Raw genomic sequence first — 27,940 nt, forward strand, 5'->3', positions numbered from 1 at the left:
ACTAGGAGGCTTTTTTGGGTAATGAGCTAGGAGGCAGGGAGGGAAGGGAGACCTGGTTTTGGATTTGGGGCTGCAACTAGGTCTGGATATTGGATTCTGGATTCTGGATTCTGGATTCTTGGGGAGTTTTTTTTTCTTTTTTTCCCCCTCCCCTTAAGAGGGCACGGCGCAGGCATCTGCATCAGCGTAGGGCATGGACTCATCGTTTTCGGGCGCCGGCATGGGCTGTTAGGCTGTTGGCTGACGAAGTGATGATTTACGACACAGAAGCTGAACTGACAGCGGGGCTACCGGTGCTTTCTTTTCTCAGTTTTTTGTTTTCGAAGAAAAGAATTTGTTGGGAAGGAGGGAGGTAGACAACGAGGATGATAGAGAAGGGAATAAGGCGGAAGTACAATTATTGTAATTATACGATTAATTTCTTTTCTTCTACTATCAAAACCCTATATCATTCCGTTCACTCATGCGCACTCCCAAATCGAAAGTCCACAATTACAGTTGCTAGTGGTGGACGGAAAGAATGAGCGAGCCATACCCCCGGCCAAGGCGGCAAAGCGTGTGAGGAGAGACGCTGGGGATGTGGAGGTGGACTTTGTGGACTCTAGTGTGCTTTCGTTGGTAGGGGGAAGGAGGGAAGGCGGCGCGGCGAGGTGCAGCGAGCTGGTTGAGGTGGAGGAGATGCTGACGGGTTAGGGTGGTGGTGGCGGGGGTGGATGTGTTCGGGGGCTCTGGGGTCGGGAGAGGCGCTTCTTGATTCGCTTTTTGACTTTAGTTCGGCTTTGTGGGCCTTGGAGGAGCGTCAGCGAAGCAGAAATGGTGTTTGTGATTCGGAACCCTGCGGCAAAATCGGCGGGCGTCGCGAACAGCTTTCCAGGGCTTCCAGAAATTAGCTCCGGATCGCGAGGTCGAGGAGGTTGTGGAAAAGGAAACGCGTGATTGGATGAGGTGTGAGTTTTCATTGTAGTATATGGCTCCGGCTATAGCATTGCTGCCGAGTCGATTTGGGTCTTCGCTTTTACTTATGGTTCCTCCGCGCCCGGGAAAGTGGTCATCGGCATCTAAGGGAGATCGCAGCTCCATTCCAGTGATTCCAATGGAGCCAGGAAATATGCCCGTAACAATCACACGTAACACCTCTATTAACGGGTCGCGTCGTCTTGTAGATGGCGATTCCACAAGGGCACCCGAGCTTGTCCACGACTTCAATCCTGCTTTCTTGCGGCCTGCTGCTAATGGTCCAACAATTCCCAACGAGGTCGCACTATCAAAGCTGGTGTGGGGCATAGCGATGTTGGTGCGATTATGTAAGGAAGGCGAGCGTTTTGATATATACATGGAAAAGACGCAAATTAACATACTTTCACTAAAAAATGAGAGCTTCCTGATTGACCCGAGGTACGAGTGGTCTATATTTTCGGGTTCTGGATTTCAAACTCCCGCCAAGCCAGCTTCTCATTGGTTAAAAAAAAGTGCGCGCGGTAAGTTGTGGCAGAATCCACGTGACGAACTTCAAAACATCGAGCTCTACCAAAGTTCTGCAAGCTCTGCACCAAGCTCTACCAAAGCCCTGCAAAAGCTCTACATGAAGCTCTACACGAAGCTCTACAAAAGCTCTACCAAAAGACTTTACAACACCTCTACCCACCCAGTGTACTAGCCACGCAGTGAAATAGACCACGCAGTACGCAGGGGGGTCCAAGGGGGTCTCCCCCTTGAAGCTCTGCTCGAAGCTCTGCTTAAAGCCCTATACGGAGCTCCAAAGCTCTACTAACACGCAGTACTAATATACTAGGAAGTCTTACGATCGTCTCTACGAACGTCTCTATAATTATTTATACGATTGTCCGTATAAACGGCTCTATAAACGGCTCTATAATACGTCTATAAATGTTTATAATCGCCTATACAATCGTCTATATGAACGTCTATACGATTGTCTCTACAAACGTCTATACGAACGCCTGCACGAATGCCTGCACGAATACCTGCATAAACGCCTATATAAACCTCTACTTAAACCTCTATAAAGTCGTTTATAAGGCCTTTAAAAACAAGAGGCTCTGCTTAAAGCTTTATTAAAGCTCTGCTCAAAGCTCTATTAAAGCTCTGCTCGAAGCTCTACTCGAAGCTCTATTAAAGCTCTACTTAAAGCTCTACTTAAAGCTCTACTTAAAGCTCTACTTAAAGCTCTACTTAAAGCTCTATTAAAGCTCTACTTAAAGCTCTATTAAAGCTCTATAAAAGCTCTGCATAAACCTCCGTACGAACCTCTGCAAAAGCTCTACTAAAAGCTCTATTAAAGCCTCTACTAAAGCCTCTGTAAGACCTCTGCCCACGTAGTAAATAGAGCACGCAGTGCGCAGGGGGGGTCTAAGGGGGTCTCCCCCTTGAGCTTAAAGCTCTACTAATACGCAGCACTAATATACTAGGAAGGCTCTATAATCGTCTACACGAACGGCTCTATAAACGGCTCTACAAACGTCTACACGATTGCCCGTATAAACGCCTATACAATTAATTAATTAATTAAACACCTATACAATCGATCAATCAAACGCCTATACGAACGATCAATCACACGTCCATGCAATTGCCTATAAAATTGTCTCTATAAACGTCTCTGCAGTTAATCGCCTGTGCGAACGCCTGTATGTGGCTCTGCATAAGGCTCTGCACGAAGCTCTACTAAAACTCTATACGAAGCTCTACTAAAGCTCTAGATAAAGCTCTACTGAAGCTCTACACGAAGCTCTACCAAAGTTCTACTAAAGTTCTGCACGAAGCTCTACCGAAGCTCTGTATAAAGCTCTACCGAAGCTCTATACGAAGCTCTACCGAAGCTCTATATAGAGCTCTGCAAAAGCTCTATAAAAGCTCTATACGAACCTCTATATAAAGCTCTGTAAAAGCTCTACTAAACGCTCTACTAAATCCTCTGTAAGAGCTCTGCCTATGTAGTAAATAGAGCACGTAGTGCGCATGGGGGTCTAAGGGGGTTTCCCCCTTGAGCTTAAAGCTCTACTCGAAACTCTACTTGAAGCTTAATACGGAGCTCTAAAGCTCTACTAATATGTAGTACTGATATACTAGGAAGGCTCTATAATCGTCTACACAAACAGCTCTATAAATGGCTCTATAAACATCTACACGATCGCCCGTACGAATACCTATATAATTAGTTAATTAATCGATTAATTGCCTATATAAATGCCTATATGATTAATTAATTAATTAACTAAACGGCCTATAAACGTCTTTATGAACGGCTCTATAAACGGCTCTATATATTGTTTTATGTACGGCTCTACAAATATCTAGACAATTAATTAATCAATTAATTGCCCATATAAACGCCCGTACAAACGATTAATCAAACGCTTATACAATTGCCTATACAATAGTCTCTACAAATGTCTCTGTAGTTAATCGCCAGAATACGTCTGCACGTCTATATGTCTGCACGTGGCTCTGCGCAAGGCTTTGCATAAAGCTCCGTATGAGGCTCTACTAAAGCTCTGTATGAGGCTCTACCAAAGCTCTATATAAGGCTCCATTAAAGCTCTGCATAAGGCTCCGCCTAAAGCTTACCCCCTACTATAAAGCACGACGAAAGTATAGGATTTACGAAACAAATCTATACCTACTAGTATATGTTAATTAAGCTCTATACAATAAGGCTCTAAATTAAAGCTTTGGGTTAATTAATCGGCTTATTAATCATAAACTCGGGTCAAAATTTTCGTTGGGGGGTACCAACGATCCGCATGTTTGGCTGAAAGAGTCGCTTAACTGAAAAATCAGGCATTTAGACAGTCGTGCAGCCTTATACAACCTTGCCCTTCATTTAAACAAATGCCTCGATCGTTCGGATCTTGCTCGCACGTCACTAAAATATTAGTGGCTTCTTGATAAAGGTTTTAATCCACGTCAGGAACACGACTACCGGGGCCAGCCCGTAATACCTAACATGGCTATTCTGTACCATCCGCCGGATCAAAATCGACAAGAAATACGATTACTGAGACAGTCATCCGCCAGTATCCGGAGCGGGACACTTGAATACGAGTTGATCCACTACACTTTCGACTAGGAGTACCCGTACCTTGCGCTCTCGTATGTCTGGGGGGAGCAAAAACTGCACAAAACTATCTCTGTGGATGGAAAAACAGCCCCAGTGTTGACGAATCTCTGGGCTGCTTTGCATTCATTATGTGATGCCTTTCGCGCAGCCACGGATGAAGAAGAGTCGCCCTCCGATAGGTCGCGCAGATTTGGACCAGAGGATTACATCGCAAAGCTTATGCAGATGATATTACGGGACGGACTGGTTTTGGAGATATGGGTGGATGCACTATGTATCAATCACACCAGATCAAGTTGATGCCACAATTATATATAAATGCATTTTTGATTATGATGTGGCTGGGTGAAGAGGAAGAAAACACTAGATTGGCTTTCGATTTGATTCGGGACGCCCCCCATGATCACCTGGTAGAGTTGGTACGCGACGATAATGGAAATTCCGAGCAATGGGAGGCGCTACGAAGCTTGCTTGCCCGGCCGTACCGGTCTCGCGTTTGGATACTTCAAGAGGTTCTACTCTCCAGTGAAAGAGCCATAATGTGTTGTGGTTCTTTCAGGATACCTTGGATAAGAGTTGCATTATTCCTGGAAAAAATGCACATAGGACTCCTCTCCGTTACTAAAGAAACCGCTGGAAACGTTACTGAAGGAGCCGCTCGGAACGTCATTTGGAGGGGTTCTAAAACGCCTTCTTCATTAGCTGTTATGCATTTGCAGCGCCAGAGAGGCAGAAAATTTAGTTTTCTAGATTATTTAGCGCTAGCCCAATCCCGAAATTGCTCGAATGCAAGAGACAAAGTTTTCGGCATATTGGGCGTCTGTGACAGTGAGAGCATCGAGGAATTTAAGGTTGATTCAGGGTTGGGAAAAATCTAATCTTATCTCGATACAATCTACGATCCACAATCGATACGATATTCCGTATCGTATCAAATATTATGATATTTTCTTAGAATTCCCCCTATAGCTCCACTAATATAGGTATATGTTTTATAAATAGAGGCCTATTTTATAGCTTTATTCTAGAGCTATAAAATAAGCCCTTAGAAAAAAGCCGCTACAGCAGCAGAACACGCCCACCACCCATCTAATAAAGAAATAACCATCTCCAATCAAATCTACGGCATATTATGCCCTAGAACCAATGTATGCAGCACAGCCGGAAAGCATGCGCGACCCTAGAGGGTCGCAGCAGACTCGAAGAATGGACGCTGTATAAAAAAACGCGACACTACAACAAATATAATAAAGGGCGGCACAACCACAACAACTAAAAGACACTAACTAGAAATGGCAGAAACTTATAGACATCCTAAAAGACATTAAGGAAGATCTAGGGAAGGGAGAAAACGAATACCTACGCGTAGGGGTAGTGCGTGCGGCTTAAGAAGCAGGCTAAATCGCCTGGGAACTCTAGATAAAGTATAATAGGAACTAGAATATAGTAGAGGATAGGCTTAGGCGCATTAAAGACGCTATAAAAGAGTGGAAACCACTAATAACGTAAGCAGTAAAACTAACATAGGCTAATATTACCGCAGGCGCCCAACTGGCGACCCTCCTTTGTATACCTAGGGTAGCACTAGTAAGAGCTATAGTTCGGGTTTATATACTAAAAGCAGTAGAAACGGACCCAGAATAGATCCTTATATTAATTAAAGTATATATATTAAAGGCAGTGGTGGTAAGGGTTCTACGCAGTAGTAATATAGAGGTTACGCTCCCTAACTAGGAGGTAAAGGACTAGACCCTTACTTAGGGAGACACCCCTAAGTACAAGATTCTCTGCTAGGATTTCCTAGTTAAAATAATTAGGGTATCTCTTACTACATAAGTAGAAAGTGGGAAAGGCGCTATAAATATATAGATTATCTAAAGGATTATAAAGGCTACTAAAAAGTTAGTCCTAGGGATTATGATAACTAGAATCGTATAGCTATATAAAAAAGAGCGTATAATATACATAGGGGAGACACCGGGGCCTTAAAAGACTAAAATACGCAGTACCCTAATAATTAACCTACTAACCTAAGAAATGTAGACTATAGTAGCTTATAAAGGAGTAGTTATAAACAGCCTCTAGTATAAAGCCCGACTATACTACTATAGGGTAGAAGTTTAACGATGCTTTAGATGCTAATAGTAGGGATATACCTAAAGCGGATGCGGGAAGGAAGTAAGGTGTAGGATATGCGCTAACGCATATAACACTAAGGACTACCACTAGGATAAGGGAGATAGATGTATAAACTACGGAAAAGGACATAGAGCTTAGTAGAAGATGGCGTGTAAAACCTACTAGGTATACCTAAAAGCTACTATAATAAGACGTATTAAACTATACTAGATTACAGCTACGGTATAGGGAAACGCCTATAAGGAGAAGGAGATAAGTAGGGTAAATAACGCAAATAATGAAACCTAGTTAATTGTATAGCGAAAGAGATCTAGGCTACCTACCCTAATAGGAGTACCCTCTACCTAACCAGCAGCAAAACGGACCGTAGGACGCCCGCGAGGCAGTACTAACGCCGCTAGAGACCCGTCCTAGCAGAGAATCCTAATTATAACAATCCCAGACGGGATGCCCTAGCTATAAAGGGAAGGCGCCAGCGAGTCACTAGACCAATCACCACTATAAAATTAATAATAATAGTATAATATAACTGCGGAAACTTAAACTATAGAGCTATACGCCCCTTATTTAATAGTCTAGACCTAAAGGAGTACTAGATAATTATAATATAAGAACTAGCATTTAATAAGTAAACCCAAAAAACGTACTAACTAAAAGGATACTACCTTCTATACGAACTAGACCTAGCTACCTATATATATATCCTAATTAGCAAACATATTAATATATAGGCGTAGAGCTACTACTCTATTAGCCCTAATATAGCTAAACTATAAATAGCTACAGAAAGGGGCCAAATTAGTATAATTAATATTTATAACCTAAGTAATAACAGACCCCAGATAACTATGTAGGGCCTACTTTAACAAACTATTAATATAGCAGAAGGCGAAATAATTATCCTAGGGGACTTTAATATATACTATATGGTATAGGGAGGACTATAGGCCACAGAAGAAGTATAGGCGACTTACCTACTTAATAAACTAGTAATATAAGATATTGTCCTAACTACCTTAACTAGTAAACCTACCTAGAAAAGAGGAACCTAAGAGAGTATAATCAACCTTATATTTATATAAGAAGCGCTTATAGACCGGCTAGAGTTCTGCGGGCTAGAAGATATATAGGTACTAACCGTAGACCATATACCCATACGGATAGCCCTTAACGTCGCTATCTTAGCGCTATAAACTTACCAGAGATACGCTATTAAAAAACTTAATTAGGAAAAATACTCCTAGGAAATTACTAATAGACTAGTAATAACTCTTAAGGCAATGCTAGAGGATATTTAGAAAACTATAAGTAACTACCTAGATAAATACTACCTAAAGGCTAAGCCCAGTAAACACGCCCGGCGCGAGTAGTCGCTAAAGGCAGCGTAGCTACTCGCAGGCGCAAGGAGGGTAAGGCAATAGTATAGCATAATAGGCAAGGCACACCACTAATAGAGCTATAAGGCCCTAAAAAATAGGCTTAAGAAGATAATATGGAAGGAAGGTAGAAATAGCTGGCGCCGATTCTTAGAGGAAGTTACCTTAAACATTACTAAACCACACAACTAAGGCCTCTAGCGTATATTAAAGTGGAGCAAAAAAGTAGCAGGAGAAACACTAGGAAACCCCTACCTACCTATACTCCGCTAGACAGAGCAAGACTAATACATAAATAATAATAGGGAAAAAATGAAAATACTAGTAGAGAGATTTTTCCCTAGTGTAGGACAAGCGGACTTATAGGACACTAGCAATTAAGACTACCCTATCCCTTAACCCGCTGGCGTCCATGGAGTATGTGGTCTGTGCAGAACATACGAATCCAAACAACGCGTACGGTCGATTACGTTGATCTAATTGGCCAATTCTTATCGATAACGAATGGACGAATTTCAGCGGGTTAAGGGATACCTCTAAAGATAAGCTAGATAGTTATAATAAAGGAAATAAAAGACGCTATACGGAAGCTCCCTACTAGAAAAGTAGTAGGCCTAAATAGGATCCTAAATAAGGTAATTAAAGCTACGTTAGAAGCTTTAACGATACTACTAGCCAATATTATAATTACCTATCTACTTAAAGGCAAGCTACCAGAATGCTGTAAAACAACAACTATAATCGTCCTATAAAAGGCAAATAAGAAGGACTACTCTCTACTAGAAAGTTACCAACTAATCACCCTTAAAAATACGCTAGGAAAACTCCTAGAAAAGATAGTCGTAGAACGTATATAAAAAGCCATAGAGATATAAGACCTATTACTACGGACATAAATAGGCGCAAGAAAGAAGCGATTAATCCTATTAACTATCTCCCTAATTACCTCTAGCGTCTAGGCGGCATAGTAAGCCTAACTAGGCTGTATAGTATCTATACTAAATTTAGATATAAGCGGAGCCTTCGACCACGTATTGTATAAAAGACTCCTATAGATCCTAAGAAAGAAGGGCCTTCTAGACTAGATAATTAAGTTTACCTAATCCTTCCTAATAGGGCGTAAGACTAAAGTAGTATTCGAGGGATATGAAAGCGAAATAATACCAATAACCTTAGGAATCCTATAGAGATCACCCCTATTATTAATCCTATTCCTATTCTTTATATCTAAGCTACTAAAGATATTCGATAATGATTAGGAAATAGTAGCCCTAGGATTTATAGATAATATAAACCTTATTATATAGGGAAACACGGCGGCAGAAAACTGCACCAGGCTAAATCAGGTATATAATAGGTGCATTATATAGGCAAAACAATATAGAGCTAAATTTGGACCAAATAAATATAAGCTTATCCACTTTATAAGGAAAAGGAGGGCATTTAACGACCTAGCATTAACAGTAAGTATCCAGGGCTACAAAGTAGAGCCAAAGGCCACCCTTAAGGTCCTAGGGGTCTAGGTTAACTCTAAACTAAACTAGAATAAGCAAATTAAAAAGGCAACGACTAGGGGCGCAGTAATATTCGCAGCGGCATTACGAATCGCAGCCTTAACCTAAAGACCCTTATTTAGATGTAAACAATTACTATATACAGCAGTAGTAAGACCAACAATACTATACGGCGCCCAGATCTGGGGTGTTAGACTAAACAGTAAGCTAATAGTAAAAAGGTCCCTAGCGCCATTAGATAAACTATAAAATTAATGCCTATATAGAATTATAGGAGCCTATAAGCAAACACTACGCGCCGTAATAAAACGCGAAGTAGTAGTACTACCGCTTAACGTCTATATAGACACAACAGTAATATAAAAAGCAGCTATAGTATAAGGACACCTGGTAGAGAAGGATATATACTAAGTGCTAGAGCGTATATAAGGAGCGAGGCCCTACTAAAGAGGTAACGCGCCTAAGCATATAAGCCAGGAAGCACTACGTCTATAAGCGGCAGAGAGAGAATAGGAAATATAGGAGCTACTATAACACTAAGCGGAGACCCGGCGCTATACTAGTGGAGCGCCGCCATAGTAATAAAGGCTAGGAGGCCACTAATATAGGTGGAGATCGACTATATACATCGCAAGATAGGCAGATATTAAGTAGAAGCGGCAATAGAAGAAGGTAGCAAAAGTATAGAGAGTAACTACGTGGAACACCCTATAGACAATAGCGACTCTCCCCCTATATAAAGAACAGTTAAAGGTAGAGTCTATAGCCGCCTTCCTACTATAAACAGAGGTTCTAGGACTAAATGCATAGCTAGCAAGCATCTATGTCCCCTAAATTACACCACACTATATATGCGGATGGCCTACACAAATAGTACGCTATATACTACTCTTCTGTAACTACCACACAACTAAAGACTAGCTACTTACTAGGGCGGGCACAAGTAATATTACCCAAATGCTCTTAACTAGTAGGGGCCTATATATAGCGGCATAATGGCTTATAAGCTAAGGAGTCCTCTAGCAGTTCTAGATAGTATATAAGATCCAATAGGAGGACACTAGAGGACACGCCCCCTTTTAGCCCCTTAGGGACTAGACACCCCCACCTAGTTAAAGGTAACACGTAGGCAAACTACTAAACCCTTTTACTACCCCCTAGATCTTCTAAGATACCCTAAAAGCATAGTATAAAAGGTAAATATAATATAAAGGTATATAGGCTAGGCGAAGGTGAAGCGCGTAAGGCTAGCTAGAAGGACACACCTAGGTTTTCCCCTAGTTAGGGATTTTTCCTATATAGAAGGTAGAAGCCTATATGGACCTAAAATAGGGACTAAATCGGGCGATAAATAGAATTAATAAATAAATAAATAATAACCTAAAATATCGTTTTATAACTACTTTAATTCTTACCTACTTTAATCCGGACCTTAAATATATTGTTAAAACAGACTTGTCTAATTATATACTAGGAGGAGTATTATTATTATAATATAATAAGAACGGTAAGCTATACCTAATAGCGTTTCTCTCTCGGAAATTTACCCCTATTAAATTAAACTATAAGATATATAATAAGGAACTACTTATAATTATTGGATACTTTAAATAATAGCGTTTAGAATTTAAAGAATTATTATTTCTAATACGCGTATTAATAGACTATAAAAACCTGTAGTACTTTATAACTATAAAGCAATTAATATAACGCTAAATACCTCTTATAATTTAACTTTAAGATTATATATTAGCCTAGCAAACTTAATTAAAAGCCTAACTTATTAATATAATAATTATAAGACTTGCCTATAAACGCCTCTAATAAATAGATTATAAATTAATTATAAATCCTACTGCCCCCTAAACGCTTTAAGGAACTACGCCCTATATTTTTAGATACGGAGCTTAATAGGAATAAATTAGAAATTAATAAGTGGGATATAAAAATTAATAAATTAATAGAGTATAGGTATAAGAATAACCTTTAGATAGTAGATATAATAAAAGCGATTTAAATAGGGAAACGGTAATATAAGGATATTATACTTACTAAATGCAAAGTCTATAATAATTAGTTATACTATTAATAGAAGATAGTAGTCCCAAATTCTAAACCTTTATAATTTAAGATTCTTAAATTTATATATAATTCCCCTATAGTAGGGCATCCTAGCTATATAAAGACCTATAAGATTATTTAATAAGTATATTACTAGCCTATAATATATAACTATATATAAAAATACGTTTATGTATATAGAATATGCGTATATAGGAAGACCTCTTATATAAAGAAGTAGGGAGTACTTTAACCATTACTAATTTTAATGCAAAGATAGCGAGATATTTTAATTAACTTTATAGTTAACCTATCTAACAGTAATAGGTTTATAAATATTATAGTAGTTATTAACTATTTTATAAAAATGCAATATATAATTCCTATAGACTTAATTAATATAATATTAGTAGCCAAATATTTTATTACGTATGTCTTTAAGCTATATAGACTTTCTAATTTATTTTGGACTTCTGGTAAGCTCTATATAAGCAATTAAGTATATAAATATAACTCTTAACTACCTTTTATTTAGAGATAGATAATTAAACTAAAATTGTAAACGTAATTATAGAATAATACCTATAAATATACTACTCCTACTTATAAGACGACTAGGAAAAGTGGCTACCTTTAGCTAAGTTTACTATAAATAATATAAGAAATAAATTAATAGGCGTAATGCTATTCTATATAACCTATAGATAAAACCCTTAACTTAGATTTAAACTATAACCTAAAATTAATATAATAGGACCTATAATTAAGAGGATTTAATCAATTAACGCGTATAACTTCGCTAATTAAATAAAGTAGTTAATGGAACTATTATAAAGTAAACTAGCGTATATTTAAATAGTATAGAAATAGTATATAAATAAAGGATAAGCTCTCGCGTAGGACTTTAAGGAAGATAATATAGTTTACCTATATATATAAAACCTAAAGACTTAACAACCCTTAAAGAAACTAGACTAGAAGTTTACGGGCCTATATTAAATTAAGAAGAAACTAAGCCTATACGCTTATAAGCTTAAACTACTAACTAAGATAAAAATATATTTAACGTTTTATATAAACTTACTATAACCCTTAAAGGGTAAACCTATAACTTATAAAGTACTACCGCTACCTTTTATAATTATTGATAACAGTAACGGTTCTTACTTTATTAACTTAATAAATAATATATATTAAAAGATATAGTCTAAATAATTTAAACTTCTTATTAAATAAAAAGGATATAAGATATAAACCTAGGAACCTTATAAGTAAATTGTTAGGAATAAAGGCAAGGGGTCACCATATAGGGCATATTGCCATTATATGTGGCAAGTTGCCGTTATATACGGCAAGTTGCCATTATATGTTACCGCGGCACTAGCGTAGCAAGGAGCCTTAAGTTCCTTGCCCTCCCGGATTAAGATATATAGATAATAATTATTATACTATCTACGAACCGTAGCTACGTAATATTACCTTATATAACCAACGCTAATTAGTAATTAACTTTACTATTATACTATAGAGCAGCTAGGTATTCTAATAAGAAAAGATAAGCCACTATACTAGTGCTACTTATACTAGAGGAAGCTATCTTTTAAGGTTAGAACTAGTCCTAAACCTTAAATAGAAATTTTCTATAAATCTAAGGATTTAAAGGCTAGAACTAGTCCTAAGCCTTTTTAAGATTATAGATTCTTGCGTCTATTACAGAATAATACGCTTTACGAGTCTTTGTAATTTAAGGCCAGAACTAGTCCTAAGCCCCATAATTGTAAATATACGTCACGAACGCGTACTAAATAACAAATATATATCACGAACGCGTACCAAACGACAATCCCTAAACTAATAACACTTCCCTCCCTCTAAAAACATGGCTACGCCTACTTTAAACAACTAGGAAGACTTCTTACCACTAGGGGTAACTATGTATATAAAATTCATTAATAAAAATTGGGACGAATTTACCATTAATATAATAACTTATACCGCAAAATAAGTTAATAGCTTTTTTCTACACTATATCCTATTCTACCAAAGTAGATACTACGCCGATTCACAACTATAGGAATATTTTAGGGAGGATTTCGTAGGATAGACCGCCGACACTTAGGTACTTAGCAATGTTAATATTATTTAGGATTTCTAAGACTTCCTTTATAGGAATAGGGTATATATTGCTAAGAATAGTAACCCAATTACTAGTAATATTTAGGCTGTTATTATTAATATAAAAGAACTAGTATAGACAGAAGCTAAGATTACGCATTAACTATAGAAACCTAAAACTAACCTATATTCTTTAGAAGGCAACTTTAATTTATATTAAAACCCCTAGAACACTAACCCCCCACCTAGAGGTACTCTTCCACTAGGAGGTGCTCTCCTACCTAGAGGTGCTCTTCCACTACCCCCTCTATCCCAGCCAACCGGTAAGCCTCTACTATAAGAAGTCACAAATCTGATAAAGGTATATTTGGACAAAGAGAAGAAGTTTAGAGAAGAACTATATAATATACTTAGAGCAAAACTATAGGTCTTCTATAACTATTATAATAAGGTTAGAATTTAATGCCACTAGTACTACTATGCTTTCTCTATTATGTTAAAGGGATAAGCAGCAATATTCTATTACGACTATATTACGGGTAAAAACCATAGCTTTAAGGTAATGCTTTAGCTTACTAAAGCCCACTTTAAGACTAATAAGAATTGCTAACTTTATATATCTAAATGGCGAGAGACTATATTTTAGAGAGTTATTACTTTTAACCTAATAAAGACTTATTTAGAGTACCTTTAACTACTTTTTAATAAACTCTAGAAAATCTAATATAGTTTTACTAAAACTTACTAGAATAAGAACAGCCTAAGGGATTAGGTTATCTTAGTATGCTATAGCGTTCCTAAGTATAATTTAGCGCTATATAAACCTGCGGATATATTTAAAGGAGTATATACCAAGCTACGCTCCGCTATAGGTACTATAATATAAATATAAGAATCTTAATAGTTCTATACCGAAAACCTTACCTAACTAAGTATTCCTAACTAATATAATTATAACTAGACTAACCAAATATATAGTAGCCGTGGTAGGGAATATAGTAAAGGGTATAATTAATGTTAACTATAAGGTAATTACGGAGGTCCTTATAGAGGTTTATTTTAAAATAATTGCTAGAAGAAATGCTACGTTTATAAGAAGCCAAATTACTAGTTAACTAGATACTCCCTTAATAAGCAAAAAGAGGCATATAATAAGTTTCGTTAGAGTATAAGAAATATTAGAAATTATAAGGTTACTACAGCCTACTTTTAAAGCTTTCTGGTTTAATATAAAGGCGTAAAAAATCTTAAGGGTAAGGTTAATAAGGTTAAATAGCTCCTTATAGATATAGAAATTAAGGACTACTCTTTTAACTAATACTTTACTAAGTATAGGGAGGTAGATAGTATATAAACTATTACTGTTCTTAATAACTAATCTATACTCCATTCTATTACAAAATTAGATATCTTTAATAAGCTAAAGGAGAGTTCCGCGTTTTTCTTCAACAATAGATACTTAGCAAACGTCTTCTATAGTATTATACCGGATATAGGAGCCGTAGGAGTATTTATAGTAGGAGAACCTTAAGTTTAAGCTCTTTAGCAGCTTAATAGCTCTATTTAGATTAACTAATTAACGGCAGGCTAATATACGATTTGCTTTGGTAAAGGTACTATAATCTCTCTTAGCACAATTAAGGTCTAAACCCCCTTAGGGTATATTACCTTCCATATTATTTCTATAAATACTTTATTTCTATTTTATATTAAAGATATAAATAAATTAGGCGTTAGGCTTAATAACCTTAAAAATATACTTATTTAGGGAGATAATCGGGTGCCTATTATACGCAAGTAGGGTTACCCCTAGTTGCTCCTTTATTAACTAGAAAAGAGTATTACTTAAAGCTACTTAACTAAATTAGAATTACGCCAACTACACCGTCATTTTAGCTACCTATCTATTTATTAATTGCTTAGGGTTCTTTAGCGAGTAGGCTATAAAGTTAAGGTTAAGGCAATTAAGTATCTTATAAAGTACTACTATTACTACTAAATAAAGCAGAAGTCCCCTAGCCGATTTAAGTTTACCCTTAAGAATAACTATAACTATAACTTTTATATTATTATTAACATTATATATCTTAGCGACAAGCTAGTACTCCAAGTTATTAACTTCTTAACCTTCTTTTAAGCCGTACGTTTTTTAAAGGATATATTAGCTAGGAACGTATAGGATACCCTTTAACTATACTAGATTAATATCTATTTAGGACCCCCTAATTAAATCGTCTATAATATAGGAAAGAACTTCTTATCTATAAAGTTCCAATAATAGATAAAGGCAATAGCAATTAAGGTTAAGGAAGTCCCTATTAAGGCATATAATAGTATTAGAAAAGTGGAATAATATTATACGCTATTACGCCGTGTATATAAGATTATCTCTTTAGAACTAAAGGACGTTAGTAAAGAACTTACCTTATAAATAGCTATTAAAGCTATTAATAATTCCGCTAGCCTGGATGGACTTATACCTATATTACTAGTCTTTAGCGCCTACCCTTAAATAACTAACAATTCTTTACTATCTCCCTCCATTATATAATAAGCTAAGGCTATTNNNAAGGTAATAAAGGAGGTNNNACNTCTCTANGCTATACGCTAGGTTAATAACGCACTAGGAATAAGAAATAGCCTAAATACCTTAACTACGCTCGATCTGCTACTCTAGTCTAAGATACGCGTATAGCGTAAAAAGGGAGGATAGTTTGGCCTATACTAACTTATTGAAATTAATAGTTAAACTTATACTATTTAAATGCCTTACAGACCTACTTAATTCCATTTAACTGTTATTAAGCCTTACTACAAAGATAATAACTCTAAGCCCTTATAGGATGCCCTAAAAGATGCCTTAGAGGAGAACTATAATTAACGTGCTCTAGAAGGCGACCATGATTCTAATATAATTGTAGTAAATACGCTATAACCACGACGCGGTAGAGGTCGCCTAAAGGGATTATAAAATTTCTAATATCTTATTAATTTCAAAGAGCAATTTATTACCGCTATTGAGAATAGAGTTAAGCTATTAATGGCCTTTATAACAGCTAAGGAGAAGGCTAACTTTAAACTCGTAAAATAGCTCCGAAAGGAAGGTCGTATTATAACTTTAGGAGCTCCTTTCTAAGCATCTAATAAGTAGGAGATTGATAGTCTTATTATAAGAGGAGTCTTTAAGTTTAAGAAGTATGACCCTACTAAGTTTAATAGAGTTCGCATCTTTAAGTTAAGAATAGTTAACAAGATTAAAGGCAAGGCTATTAACGCCCTATTTAAGAAATCAAGGCTTATTATTTAAGGCTATAACGATAATAGTAAGGAGATAATTCTTATATAATCCCTTATAATTTAATAAGCAAGTTAGCAAGTTATTATTACACTAGCTCCCTCCCTAATAAAGAATAGAATAGCGGTCTATTTATAAGATATTACTTAGGCCTATACCTAATTAGAGATATACCTTTAGCGCTTAATATTAGCATACTTTCTAGAGCAAATTCGCTACTAATATCCTAAAGATATAATTATAATTATGCTTAAGCCATTATATGGAATTACAGAGGTAGGGACCTATTAGTAGGCTACCTATAGTAAGCACCATAAAGAGAAGCTTTTAATAACTACTTCTATATTTAACCCCTGCTTCCTTATTACAACTATAGGAACTCTATTTAGAATCGTTGGTATATAAACTAATAATATAATTATCTTAGGAGACAACCAATTCTTAGCTCTTAAAAAAGATAAGTTAGTAAAGGCAAACCTCATAGCAAAGCTAAAAGAAAAGCTTAATTTAATAACACTATTACTCTTTAATAGATGCATCCTCTCCCTAAATAAGAATTCTATTACTTTACGCTAGAAGGGTTAAGGTAAGAAGATTAACGTTATTAACGTTAATTCTCTAAAGCAAGGATACGTAGAGCAACGTGCTTGTGGAGCTTATATTACTTCTATTTATTAACCTAAGGCTTTATTTAACCTCTCTATTACGGCTTAATACCAGGAACCAACTAAGGATAATATCCTTACCCTAAATAAGCGTCTTTCCTAGTAGATAAACCATTTTAATCGGGGACTACTCTATATGCCTATTAATCTTCCTACTGCTAAGCTCTTTATATTTGTTAATAGATCGTTTATAAATAATAAAGATTTTAGCTCCTAGTTAGGATATAAGATTATTATTATAAACGAATCTACTAAAGAGAATAACTTTATAATCTACGGTAACCTTATTTATTAAAGCTTAACTAAAAGCAAGCGTGTTACTTAAAGCGTTTTAGCGTTAGAGATATATAGAATAATTAGCGGAGTTAATATAGCAATTATAATTGGAACTACCCTAAAGATAATTATAGATTAACTCGCACTTTTTATTATCCCTATAATTATATATACTAACTTATACTCCCTCTATAAGTGTTTAGTTAAGCTTAGTACTATAAAGAAAAAGCGCCTTATAATTAATATTATGGCACTTTAGTAATCCTATAAGCGTTAAAAACTCTTTAAGATTTAATAGATTAATAGCTAAGATAACCTAGTAGATATAATAACGAAGGCGAACCTAAATAAGGCACTAGAGATATTTATTAATATAAATACTCTATATATATAAGTTAAAGGTTAGGTTAAAAGGGAGTCCCTAGAAATTTCTTAGTTACGTAAGGTCTTAAGATGTCTAGGAACTTTAACCGGTGGTTAAAGTTATCTAATTAGTTAGATTCTCTTACTAAGACTTTTTAGGAGGGGGGAGTATAATATTTTATAGACCCTAACTTAAAACTAGCTAATTAGGATTTTCCATCCCTAGGATAAAAAATCGCTATTAGCTCGCTTACCGCTAGCGCCTTAGCGACCCTATTAATAAGATACCTACCCATAACTTATATATAAGAAAGCACTATATACTAAGAGGCAAATTTTAGGATAGCGAGACTTATATTATAATAGCAATAGTAAGTAAGGAGGATTAATATTTGTTCCGCTAGTTAAGCGGTATATATATATAAATGGCAACTATAAAAGAAGAGTTGCTAGTGTTAGGAATAAAGGTAAGGGGTTACTATATAGGGCATATTGCCGTTATATGTGGTAAGTTGCCGTTACGTGCGGCAAGTTGCCGTCACGTGTCGCCGCGGCACTAGCGTGGCGAGGAGCCTTAAGTTCCTTACCCTCCCGGATTAAAATATATAGATAACAATCATCATACTATCTATAAACCGTAGCTACGTAATATTACCTTGTGTAACTAACATAAATTAAGACCAATATACCTTCCCTAGTAAAAGAATTCTATAAGGACTATCCTTTGTAGCCTACTTTAGCTAGATAGATATAATATAAAGGTAAATAACTACTACCTAATATAAATATATAAAAAACGATAGTAGGAAGCTTAAAATTAAAAAGAACTTAGAATATATTATAATGTTTATAATACGGTTATATAACACATAAAATATTAAAAAACTTTAACCGCCGGTTAAAGTTATTTAATTGGTTAGATTTACCTTACTAAGACCTACTATAAAGATATTAGTTCTGTTTACCGCCCTAACTAAACTAATAGCGATTTTTTATGCCGGGTATGGAAAATCCTAATTAGTCTATTCACGATTAGAACTGGTAAAACTCTATACTACTACCTAACGCAAATATATAAAAACGTAATAAGTTATAAAGTCTTAACTAAATTAAATTGTTTTAGACCTTTAGCTAAAGGAGGGGCGGGGGGTACTATAATAGGACTAGCCTAGTTATAGTAGAAATGTCTTAATAAAACACTTAATAGATAAATTCTAACGCTTTAACCAAATTCTGCTAAGTTCTACTAAATTAATTAAATTTTACTAAAGTTAGTTAAAGACCGCGTACGTATATACGCACGCATCGACCACTAAGACCCCTAACTATTTAATATATAACTCTTTTATTATTCCTTTCTCTTCTTTACATAACGTCTTATTCTTAGCGAGAGCTATATACCCTTAGATTTAGATAGAATTTAGATCATTCCTTTAAATCTTCCCTAAAGTCTCTTTGCGCCCTTATAAGTAATTAAAAATTAACGCTATAAGCAAAAGCCTTTTATACCCTCCTACTTATAAAGTATAGAAAATATAGGGATAACTTTTTTACTGTCCTATTAAGTAAATAGGGTAGGTTTATTATACCTATTTACTGTAACTAGTAGTAACTAAGGCTGATCCTTTTTAATATCCGCGTATCCCTTCTATATAATATCTTTAACTATATTAGTAGTATTGTTTACTAAGCCTAGTTTAACTCAAATATTCTATATTAGTACTACTTTCACGCCAATATATAGGGCTAGATTCTCTATAGTATCGCACTAATTAAGAGTAACTTTCCGCGTACCTATACTAGTGTTAACTAACTTAATAGCCACTACTAGCTATAAAAGGTCGTAAAGCTAAGTAGTATTATACTTGTCTATAGTAGCGCATATACTATATAGCCGAATTATATTATTAAATCCCGCAACCTTATTAGTAAATAGACCCTACTTATACCTAGTTAAAAGTAACTTCTAGGTTAAATTATATATAGAATTACTACGTAGCTTTATAAGGGCAGTTCTAAATATAAAGCTCTTAGCGTTATTACCGCCCTACTGTATAACTTAATCTAGGATAGTAGTTCGGTTAATTGCCTTATAGGCTCCTTTTCTATAGCTAGCTAGCTCTGACAGCGTAGTAGGTAGATTACTATATAAGGCCGCCTAATTTACAGTGGGAAGCTAATAGCAATTGCTTACTAGTAAGATGTTTAAGCCTTTAAAGTAGTCGTTATTACGCGTAGGGTAAATTTAATAGAGGCGGCAATTAATCTAGACTAGATATACTTACCTAATTATAAAATTTTCGTTAAGGACAAAATAGTAAATATCTTTAAAGGCTTATTATAGAGGCGTAAAACTAGTAGTAGGCAATTCCTTAAACGGGCGATTTACTAGCAACCTTAATAAACTATATGTAGTTCTGCTATTAGTATTAAAGGCAGCTACCCTAGTAGGGGCCGCTTAAGCTAATAGCATTAGCTTATTATTAGCCCTTACTATATTACAGAGCGTAGTAGAGAAAATAGTAATAAGATATAATTTACTAGTTCTTACCTCTCTATTAATATTAATCCGCAGTAGGGAGGGGCTAAGGCCCACTTAGATCTACCTACAGTAATTAACTATAACGTTGTAAATATAACGCTAGCCTAATTATAAGGAGGACGGAGTTACTATTTAGGATAGGCGGCTTTATAGTAGAGGCTATAGCCATACTTCCTACCAATAAGTCCTCTTATTAAGCTATAGGTACATACCCTAATATATACTCTAGTTATAGTTATAATCAAGCTCCTTATTACTAAACCTATTAGGATCCTTACTTTAACTTTATTAGTATTTTAAACGTAGGTATATAGGGCCTTATAGGATTAGTATAGCTCTAGGTCGTCTACAAAATCGCCTTTAAACTTATTAATATAATTAGCAGTTTTATAATCTTCCTCTTATTTCTAATTATAGAAGTAGTTAGATAGGTATTAATAAGAGTTAATATAAATATAATGGGAAGCCACATAATTAGGGGCCCTGAATTTATTAATATAAGTAGCCACTTTCTTATACTTCCTTTATAGATGTCACGGGACTCACACGTTCTTACGTCTCTGTTATCTCAGTTGACTCAGACCCTCGGAGAGAAAATCCACCTTACCTCCTGCAAACTCCTGAGCCAATCAGCGGCTGGCACCGCCACACCTCTGTAACCCCTGTGACTCCTGCAAACTCCTAAGCCAATTAGCGGCCGGCGCCGCAGCCTAACGTACGCCGCAGGCGTTAGTGCTTGCGCTAGCTTTAGCAGCCAATTACAAAGCGCCAAGGTGGATTCCTCTCCAAGGGTCTGAGGGATTATGGTCGCGTTTTGTAAGAGTGTGCCACTCTTGCTAGTAGACGACTGCTGTTTTGCCTTCAACGCCGTATATCGCCCCCTAATATACCACCGCTCAACTCGCCGATACCTCCATTCGAAAGCCCTCCTCTTGCTCTNTAGAATCCATCCGCAATGGAGCCCGATTATGCCCCTAATATCTCTACAAACGTCTGTACGAACGCCTGTACGAACGCCTGCACGAACGCCTGCACGAACGCCTGCACGAACGCCTGCACGAACGCCTATACAAAGCTCTGCTCAAAGCTCTATACAAAGCCGTTCACAAGGCCTTCAAAAACAAGCCTAAATACAAGGTCTATATAGAGAAGCTCTCTGCTCAAAGCTCAGCTCTGCTTGAAGCTCTGCTTGAAGCTCTGCACGAGGCTCTACTCAAAGCTCTATCAAAGCTCCACTTGAAGCTCTATCAAAGCTCTGCTCGAAGCTCTACTCAAGGCTCTACACAAGGCTCTGCTCGAAGCTCTATCGAAGCTCTGCTCAAAGCTCCGCACGAGACTCTACTCAAAGCTCTATCAAAGCTCTGCTCGAAGCTCTGCACGACGCTCTGCTCGAAGCTCTACTTAAGGCTCTGCACGGAGCNCTGCACGACGCTCTGCTCGAAGCTCTACTCAAGGCTCTGCACGGAGCTCTGCTCAAAAGCTCTGCTTAAAAGCTCTACGCGAGGCTCTGCTCGAAGCTCTACTCGAAGCTTAATACGGAGCTCCAAATCTCTCCTAATACGCAGCACTGATATCCCTTGCAACGTCAAAATGGGTCCTCAGGTTATCGATAAGAACTAACCAATTGGATTAGCTGAATTCGGTACCGTGCTCAGAAATATGGTGGTCCCAATTGGAGAGGTTCGAATTTGGGCAACGAGGGCTTAGGAGGAGCTATTTTCGCAGTCTTATTTGGAGGGACGTCGCATTGAGTCTTCTGAACAAGGTCTATATTAATTCTAGCACGATTGGAGGCATGGTGGTGGTGTAATTGATGATTGAATTCTATATAGATATACGCGTTGATTTGAAACGGTGTTCCCCGCACGGACCACCTACTCTAAGGACCCTGACGTTGCAAGGGATACTAGGAAGACTCTATAATCGTCTACACGAACGGCTCTATAAACGTCTATACGATCAATCAACCAAACGCCCGTACGAACGGCTCTATAAACGTCCATACAATTAATCAATCAATTAGTCACCACACGAACGCCCGTACGAATGTCTGCACGTCTGCACGTCTGCAATCTACACGTCTGCACGCCTGCACATGGCTCTGCACAAGGCTCTGCACGAAGCTCTGCACGAAGCTCTGCTCGAAGCTCTGCACGAAGCTCTGCACGAAGCTCTGCACGAAGCTCTGCACGAAGCTCTGCACGAAGCTCTGCTCGAAGCTCTGCACGAAGCTCTGCACAAAGCTTTGCACGAAGCTCTGCTCAAACCTCTACACGAAGCTCTGCACGAAGCTTTGCACGAAGCTCTGCTCGAAGCTCTGCACGAAGCTCTGCTCGAAGCTCTGCACGAGCCTCTGCCCATAAGCTTCCCCCCTACTACGAAGCAGCCCCCGCAGCACGACAGTTAGGTATAGTATAATTAGGTGAGCTGTTTATAATAGGGTACAAGAAGTACCTTATAAAGTTTAATAGTAAATAGAGTTATGGTGGTAGAGTACGGTCGCCATATTAATGGGGGTGGTTAGGTGAATACGGGTTCAAAAACACGTCTTTAAACTTTAAGGCTGTACTTCGCCCCCTAATACGTTAGTTAGCTAGTTTAATTAATTAGAATATATTAGTAGGAGAGGTTATAATGTAAATGCATCGCGAACTATGGCAATAGCTGCTAAATTGGCCCTGGTATAGCTATTTGAATTTAACACACGTTGGAAATGGCATACGAGTTGCACTAAACACGCGCCTATAATCTCTTAGACGCTTCGCAGAGGAATTTAGGGGTTGTAGGGGGGCTAGGGGGTAGCGCAACGTTTTATTGGCTCAGGAGTCCGCAGGAGCTAGTGCGCGCCGCTGATTGGCTCAGGAGTTCGCACGAGTTGGCAGAGTGGGGCTGTGGCAAGAGAGTGGGGCCATGCAACGCCACAAATTCCTTGGAGAAGCGGCTGAGGCACCTGAGATAACGTCTCTGCGCGTTTTGACGTTCTTGACCCGTGCTCACGTTTGTCCCGAGACACCTACGCACGTTCCCCTACAACCCCTATTTATACCCGTACCTAATATATTCTATTCTATTCTGCATCTAAATGTCTTTATATTAACCACGCATAGTTACGCGTACGTAGCCTTCTTCAATTACTACCCTATTTAGTATATTGTATTCCAGCTCGTGCCTACTTCCGTAATAATAGATAATAAAAAATAAACTTTATATAATAGAACTTAGGATACTACGGATAAAAAGGATCGGCTTTATATCGCGGAAAGTACAATATAACTTAAGGCCTTAATCTTAGTTAATACTTATAGGTAAAGTAATTAAAATAGAGTAGAAAATTAAGGAAAGTAACGTCCTCTACCCCATTTAGGCGGCGCTTATATTTCTTATAGTTAAATAATCTATACCCTCTTAATTACCCATCCTTAAGCTTACATATAGCGCTTTAATTATCTTCCTAGCTGTAGTCTAAAGTTACTATATTCCTTAAGTCTTTAAAAAATGGAAATGTTAAGAAGTAGATAATATATCTCCTACGCTAACTAATTATATTTAGTAATAAGCTTATTTATAAGCTTAGCTACTAAATTAAAGGCATAAAGACGGTTGGCGTATAGCTGTACTAATTAGAGTAACTCCTAGTAGGAAGTTAACTTCTTCTCTTCTTTGCTGTAATATTTATCTATATAGTTAACTATTACTAATATACTTATAGTGGGCGACATATTGTCACGGGACACCCCCGTGACACCTTGCACACGTCCACCTGTTTCCACCGACTTAGCAATTAGAGACCAACTGTAAAATGGCAATCTGACGGCAATCTAACGGCAATCTACGGCATTCTGCCATATTCTGCCAAGTTCCACCGAATTCTGCCAAGTTCTGCCAGGACCACAACCTAAACCCTATTCTGCCCCATGTACGTGTCGACTAAGCAACCAAGTCAACAATATATGCCCTTTCTTCCCGATCTCCTACCTTCTCTCCTTACGCAACGTCTTGACCTCATTACACAGTTCATGTACATAGCTTAATAATATCTACTTCGTTATATATTATCACCACTTGTGCTCACTCCGTAACACATATTAATATTTACCATTAACGCTAGTATTATAGCTGCATTATAGCTATTAAGAAGCTTATTATTACGCTATAGACAAAACGTCTAGTAATATAGATTTTAATCCTTTAATATATCAGCCTTATTGCGGAGAGAGCGTAGAAAGTAAAAGTAGCTCTTCTTTACTCTAACAGAGCCTTTCTTTAATCTTAAGTAGTAAGATTCAGCGTAATTATAGTGCCGTTAAAATCGATTAAGGTAGGCAGTAAGAAGCTTACTAGTATTAAGCTATTCTTTATAGCTAAGAGCAGAAGGATATTAAAATATAAGAGGCCTATATTAATTAGGATTTATTACGGATATAAAAGCAGCCTAGTGTTTAGTAAAAGCCGCCTTTAATTTACCAGTTAACAGATTTAGCTTTAGGGCTATTAAGCTCCATAAGAAGCTATATATATATAGCCACTACCTTATACCTATCACTTATATTAAGACTAAAAGTTAGTACTATTAAACGGACCTATAAGTACGTACTTCCTAAACAGATTAAAGCGGCAATATAGCTAGTAAGCAGCAATATATAGATTATTATTAAGGTTCTAAAAAGCAATCTAGTAGCATTAAGCCTTATTAACAGCCTTATATTTATTAAATAGAGGCATATAAGAGTATATATCATACTAATATAGATTAGCAGTGCTAAGTGTAAAGAATAGAGACCTGCTCTTAATATTTTAGCGTAAGCCATAAACTTATTTCTTTCTAATTTTAGTAAAGCCAAATGCCCTTATGCTTCCGTGCATACTATATAATCTTATTTAGAACCTAGTTGCTCTTACTACTATTAATATAATTATTAAGCTTATCTAAAAATAGACTATTTTTTATTTAATCGGCCGTAAAGAAAGCAGGTGACGTTAAGGGCTTATTCTCTTATAATTTAATTAAATATATAGTAGCAAAATAAGGGGTGGCGGCCAAACCGACCGTCCTAATACTTAAGCATATACTTGGCGTACGCAGCTAGGGTAACTATACGGCTTTATAGTATATTAAAGTTGGCTTTACTATAAGGAAATAAAGTAGAAAAGGCGTTGCGTATAATATTAGACTATAACTTATTAATATAAGGTAGCTAATCTAATATAGAGCCATTTTCGGGTAAGCTAGTAAGCCAGGAGCTATACATTTTAACATCGCGATAATTAGGATAATTAGCCTTTAGAAAGTAAAGCCATAGTGCTATAGTAAAGCGCCTTATAGTATACCGCTTAGTAAACCACTAATTTAGGTACTAGTTACCTTCTACTATTATAGGCCTTATGGCTAATATATCGAGTTTAGTAGGTAGCCGTAGTAGCTACCTTTAAGTCTTTGGTATATTCTAGCCAAAGCAGCAAACGTAGCCACTATAGCGATATTGCTGGCCATATATACGCACGACTTATAAATAAACGTATACGCGCGTAATTAGAAGCTCCTCTACCGCGGTAAGTATAGGTAGGAAGCTAGGAATAGCCCCCGGATTAAGCCCGTTACTTTCACTAAATAAGGAAAAAAGGGTTAAATCCTTAAGGCTATCGGCGTCCTTAGTGCAGGCTTTACATATACCTATATTACCACCCTCTATAGTTAGGCCTATTTGGAACCACCGCTTCTTATAACGACTACACATCTCTATATATTTAGCCTATAGTATACTCCTAAACTTCTTAATTCGCTCCCAATTAACGGCTAAATAAGTAATATTGTAGCCGTAGTCAGAGCTTACCGTAAGAAAGGTGGTATTAGTAGTAGAGTAGGTACTAGCGGTAAAGTATATATTAGCGGTAGAGTATATATTAGCGGTAGAGCAGGTATTAGTGGTATAATAGGTATAAAAGCTACTTCTAGCAAGGACGTATGTCACAGTGCTGCAATAAAGTAGACTAAATAACTACGTTGTAGTATAAAGAGGGGAAGAAGGTGGAAAGGGGGTATTGTATATAAATAGTAGGGCCGGCCGCCAAGTCGCTAGTAGTGGGCCAGCCAACAGTAGGGAACAGTACAAGACAGTATGAAACAGTATGCGTCAGGTTAGTGCCGTAATAGTACTCCTCTCCCTTAGATAGTTTGGTCCCCAAACCAAATAGATAACTTAAAAATAGGCAGTATACGGGGTTACCTATTTTCTACCGCAAAGATATTAGTTCCGCTTACCGCCCTTAACCGAGCTAATGGCAATTTTCTATGCCGGGTATAGAAAATCCTAATTAGTTAGTTTAGTGAGTAAGGTCGGCAGAACTCCATACCGCCACCCAAATTAGTCCATATGGCGTTTCTTAGCAAGAATTTGGCCAATTAGACAACTTTAACCGCCGGTTAAAGTTCTATAATATCTTAACCACTACAAATTTTAATGCGGTGGTCGGCCGCAACCTTAGCGTGACTTTTCCTTATCTTATGCCCAGTCTAGGGGTTCTAGCTTCTTAGGGTATTGCTTATAGAAGCGCTATATAGCTTATTCGCAACCCTTTAAGTCTTCCTCTAGCTACTAGGTTATATCCTTATAATATTTCCATTTAATCTTATAAGTTAGGCCCTAGGGGTCTTCATTGTATATATTAAGGATTTTCTTAAACTCCCATTTATCTTCTATGTTGCCGTTATTATCTCTCTTTACCACTCGTCCTTATACATTACGGCGCTTTATAGTATTAATATTTGCTTAGCTAAAGATCTCTTTAGCAGCCTAAAGGCGGACCTTAGATATATAAAAGGATTTATTTACTTAGATATAGTCTAGGAGGTCTACTACAACTACCCCTCGATATACTGCGAGTATAGGGTATAGGCCGTCCCATTTATCGTCCTATTTCTTCTTAGGTCTGTTTATCTTTATATTTTTTAAGCTAACTATAACTATATCACCTTCGTAGAATAACACGCTCTCGTCCCTACGGGTATTAGTATTATCTTTATAGCGTTGCTATAAAATCCAGGCTAGGGCCTTAAGCTGTATTAATATCCGCTTAAAGCGGTTAGCCACAGAGTCTGCGCGGAAGAACTCCTTCTTTACTTATACTAATAGTATTAGTAGGCAAGGGCCAGTAGGCTTAATTCCGAGGCAAGGGTTAAAGCTATAATTTACAAAAAACAGGGAGATGCCTATACTCTTATTAACTTAGTTATTTATAGCAAACTTAATAAGCGGCAGGTAGTTAACCTAGTCATCCTATATAAAGCTAACAAAAGCATAAAGGTATTTATTTACGGCGGCATTAATAATTTCAGTTTAGCCGTCTATTTTTAGGTGCTAGGCTAAGCTTAGTCGCAAGGTTATCTTAAGGCGTTTACTTAATTATTGCTAGAAGTCGCTAACAAATTATATGCCGCGATTAGAGATAATCGTGCTTAATATACCGTGGAGCTTATATACGTTGTTAATAAAGCTATTAACTAACTCCTCTATTA

The 27,940-nt window shown here is 37.0% G+C and overlaps 2 protein-coding genes across 2 annotated transcripts; one reads left to right on the forward strand and one right to left on the reverse strand.

Annotated features, from left to right (window-relative positions):
* Positions 1 to 535: 535 nt before the first annotated feature.
* K441DRAFT_121246 (uncharacterized protein) lies at positions 536 to 1,384 on the reverse strand. Its single transcript, XM_067640019.1, has one exon. It carries the CDS (start codon positions 1,354 to 1,356, stop codon positions 769 to 771), a length of 588 nt encoding a protein of 195 aa, XP_067503656.1. The 5' UTR covers positions 1,357 to 1,384; the 3' UTR covers positions 536 to 768.
* A 2,984-nt stretch (positions 1,385 to 4,368) lies between these two features.
* K441DRAFT_515480 (uncharacterized protein) lies at positions 4,369 to 4,584 on the forward strand (the record flags this gene model as incomplete). Its single annotated transcript, XM_067642110.1, has 1 exon — positions 4,369 to 4,584. A coding segment is annotated over one exon (216 nt), but the record flags the coding sequence as incomplete, so codon positions are not given.
* Between the last annotated feature and the right edge of the window lie 23,356 nt (positions 4,585 to 27,940).

The sequence above is a fragment of the Cenococcum geophilum genome (assembly GCF_001692895.1).
Source record: "Cenococcum geophilum 1.58 unplaced genomic scaffold K441scaffold_23, whole genome shotgun sequence".
Lineage (NCBI taxonomy): Eukaryota > Fungi > Ascomycota > Dothideomycetes > Gloniales > Gloniaceae > Cenococcum > Cenococcum geophilum.

Bases quoted from the DNA above. Each gene is read 5' to 3' on its own strand.
- K441DRAFT_121246 (XM_067640019.1), bottom strand. From the start codon at position 1,356: ATGTTAATTTGCGTCTTTTCCATGTATATATCAAAACGCTCGCCTTCC.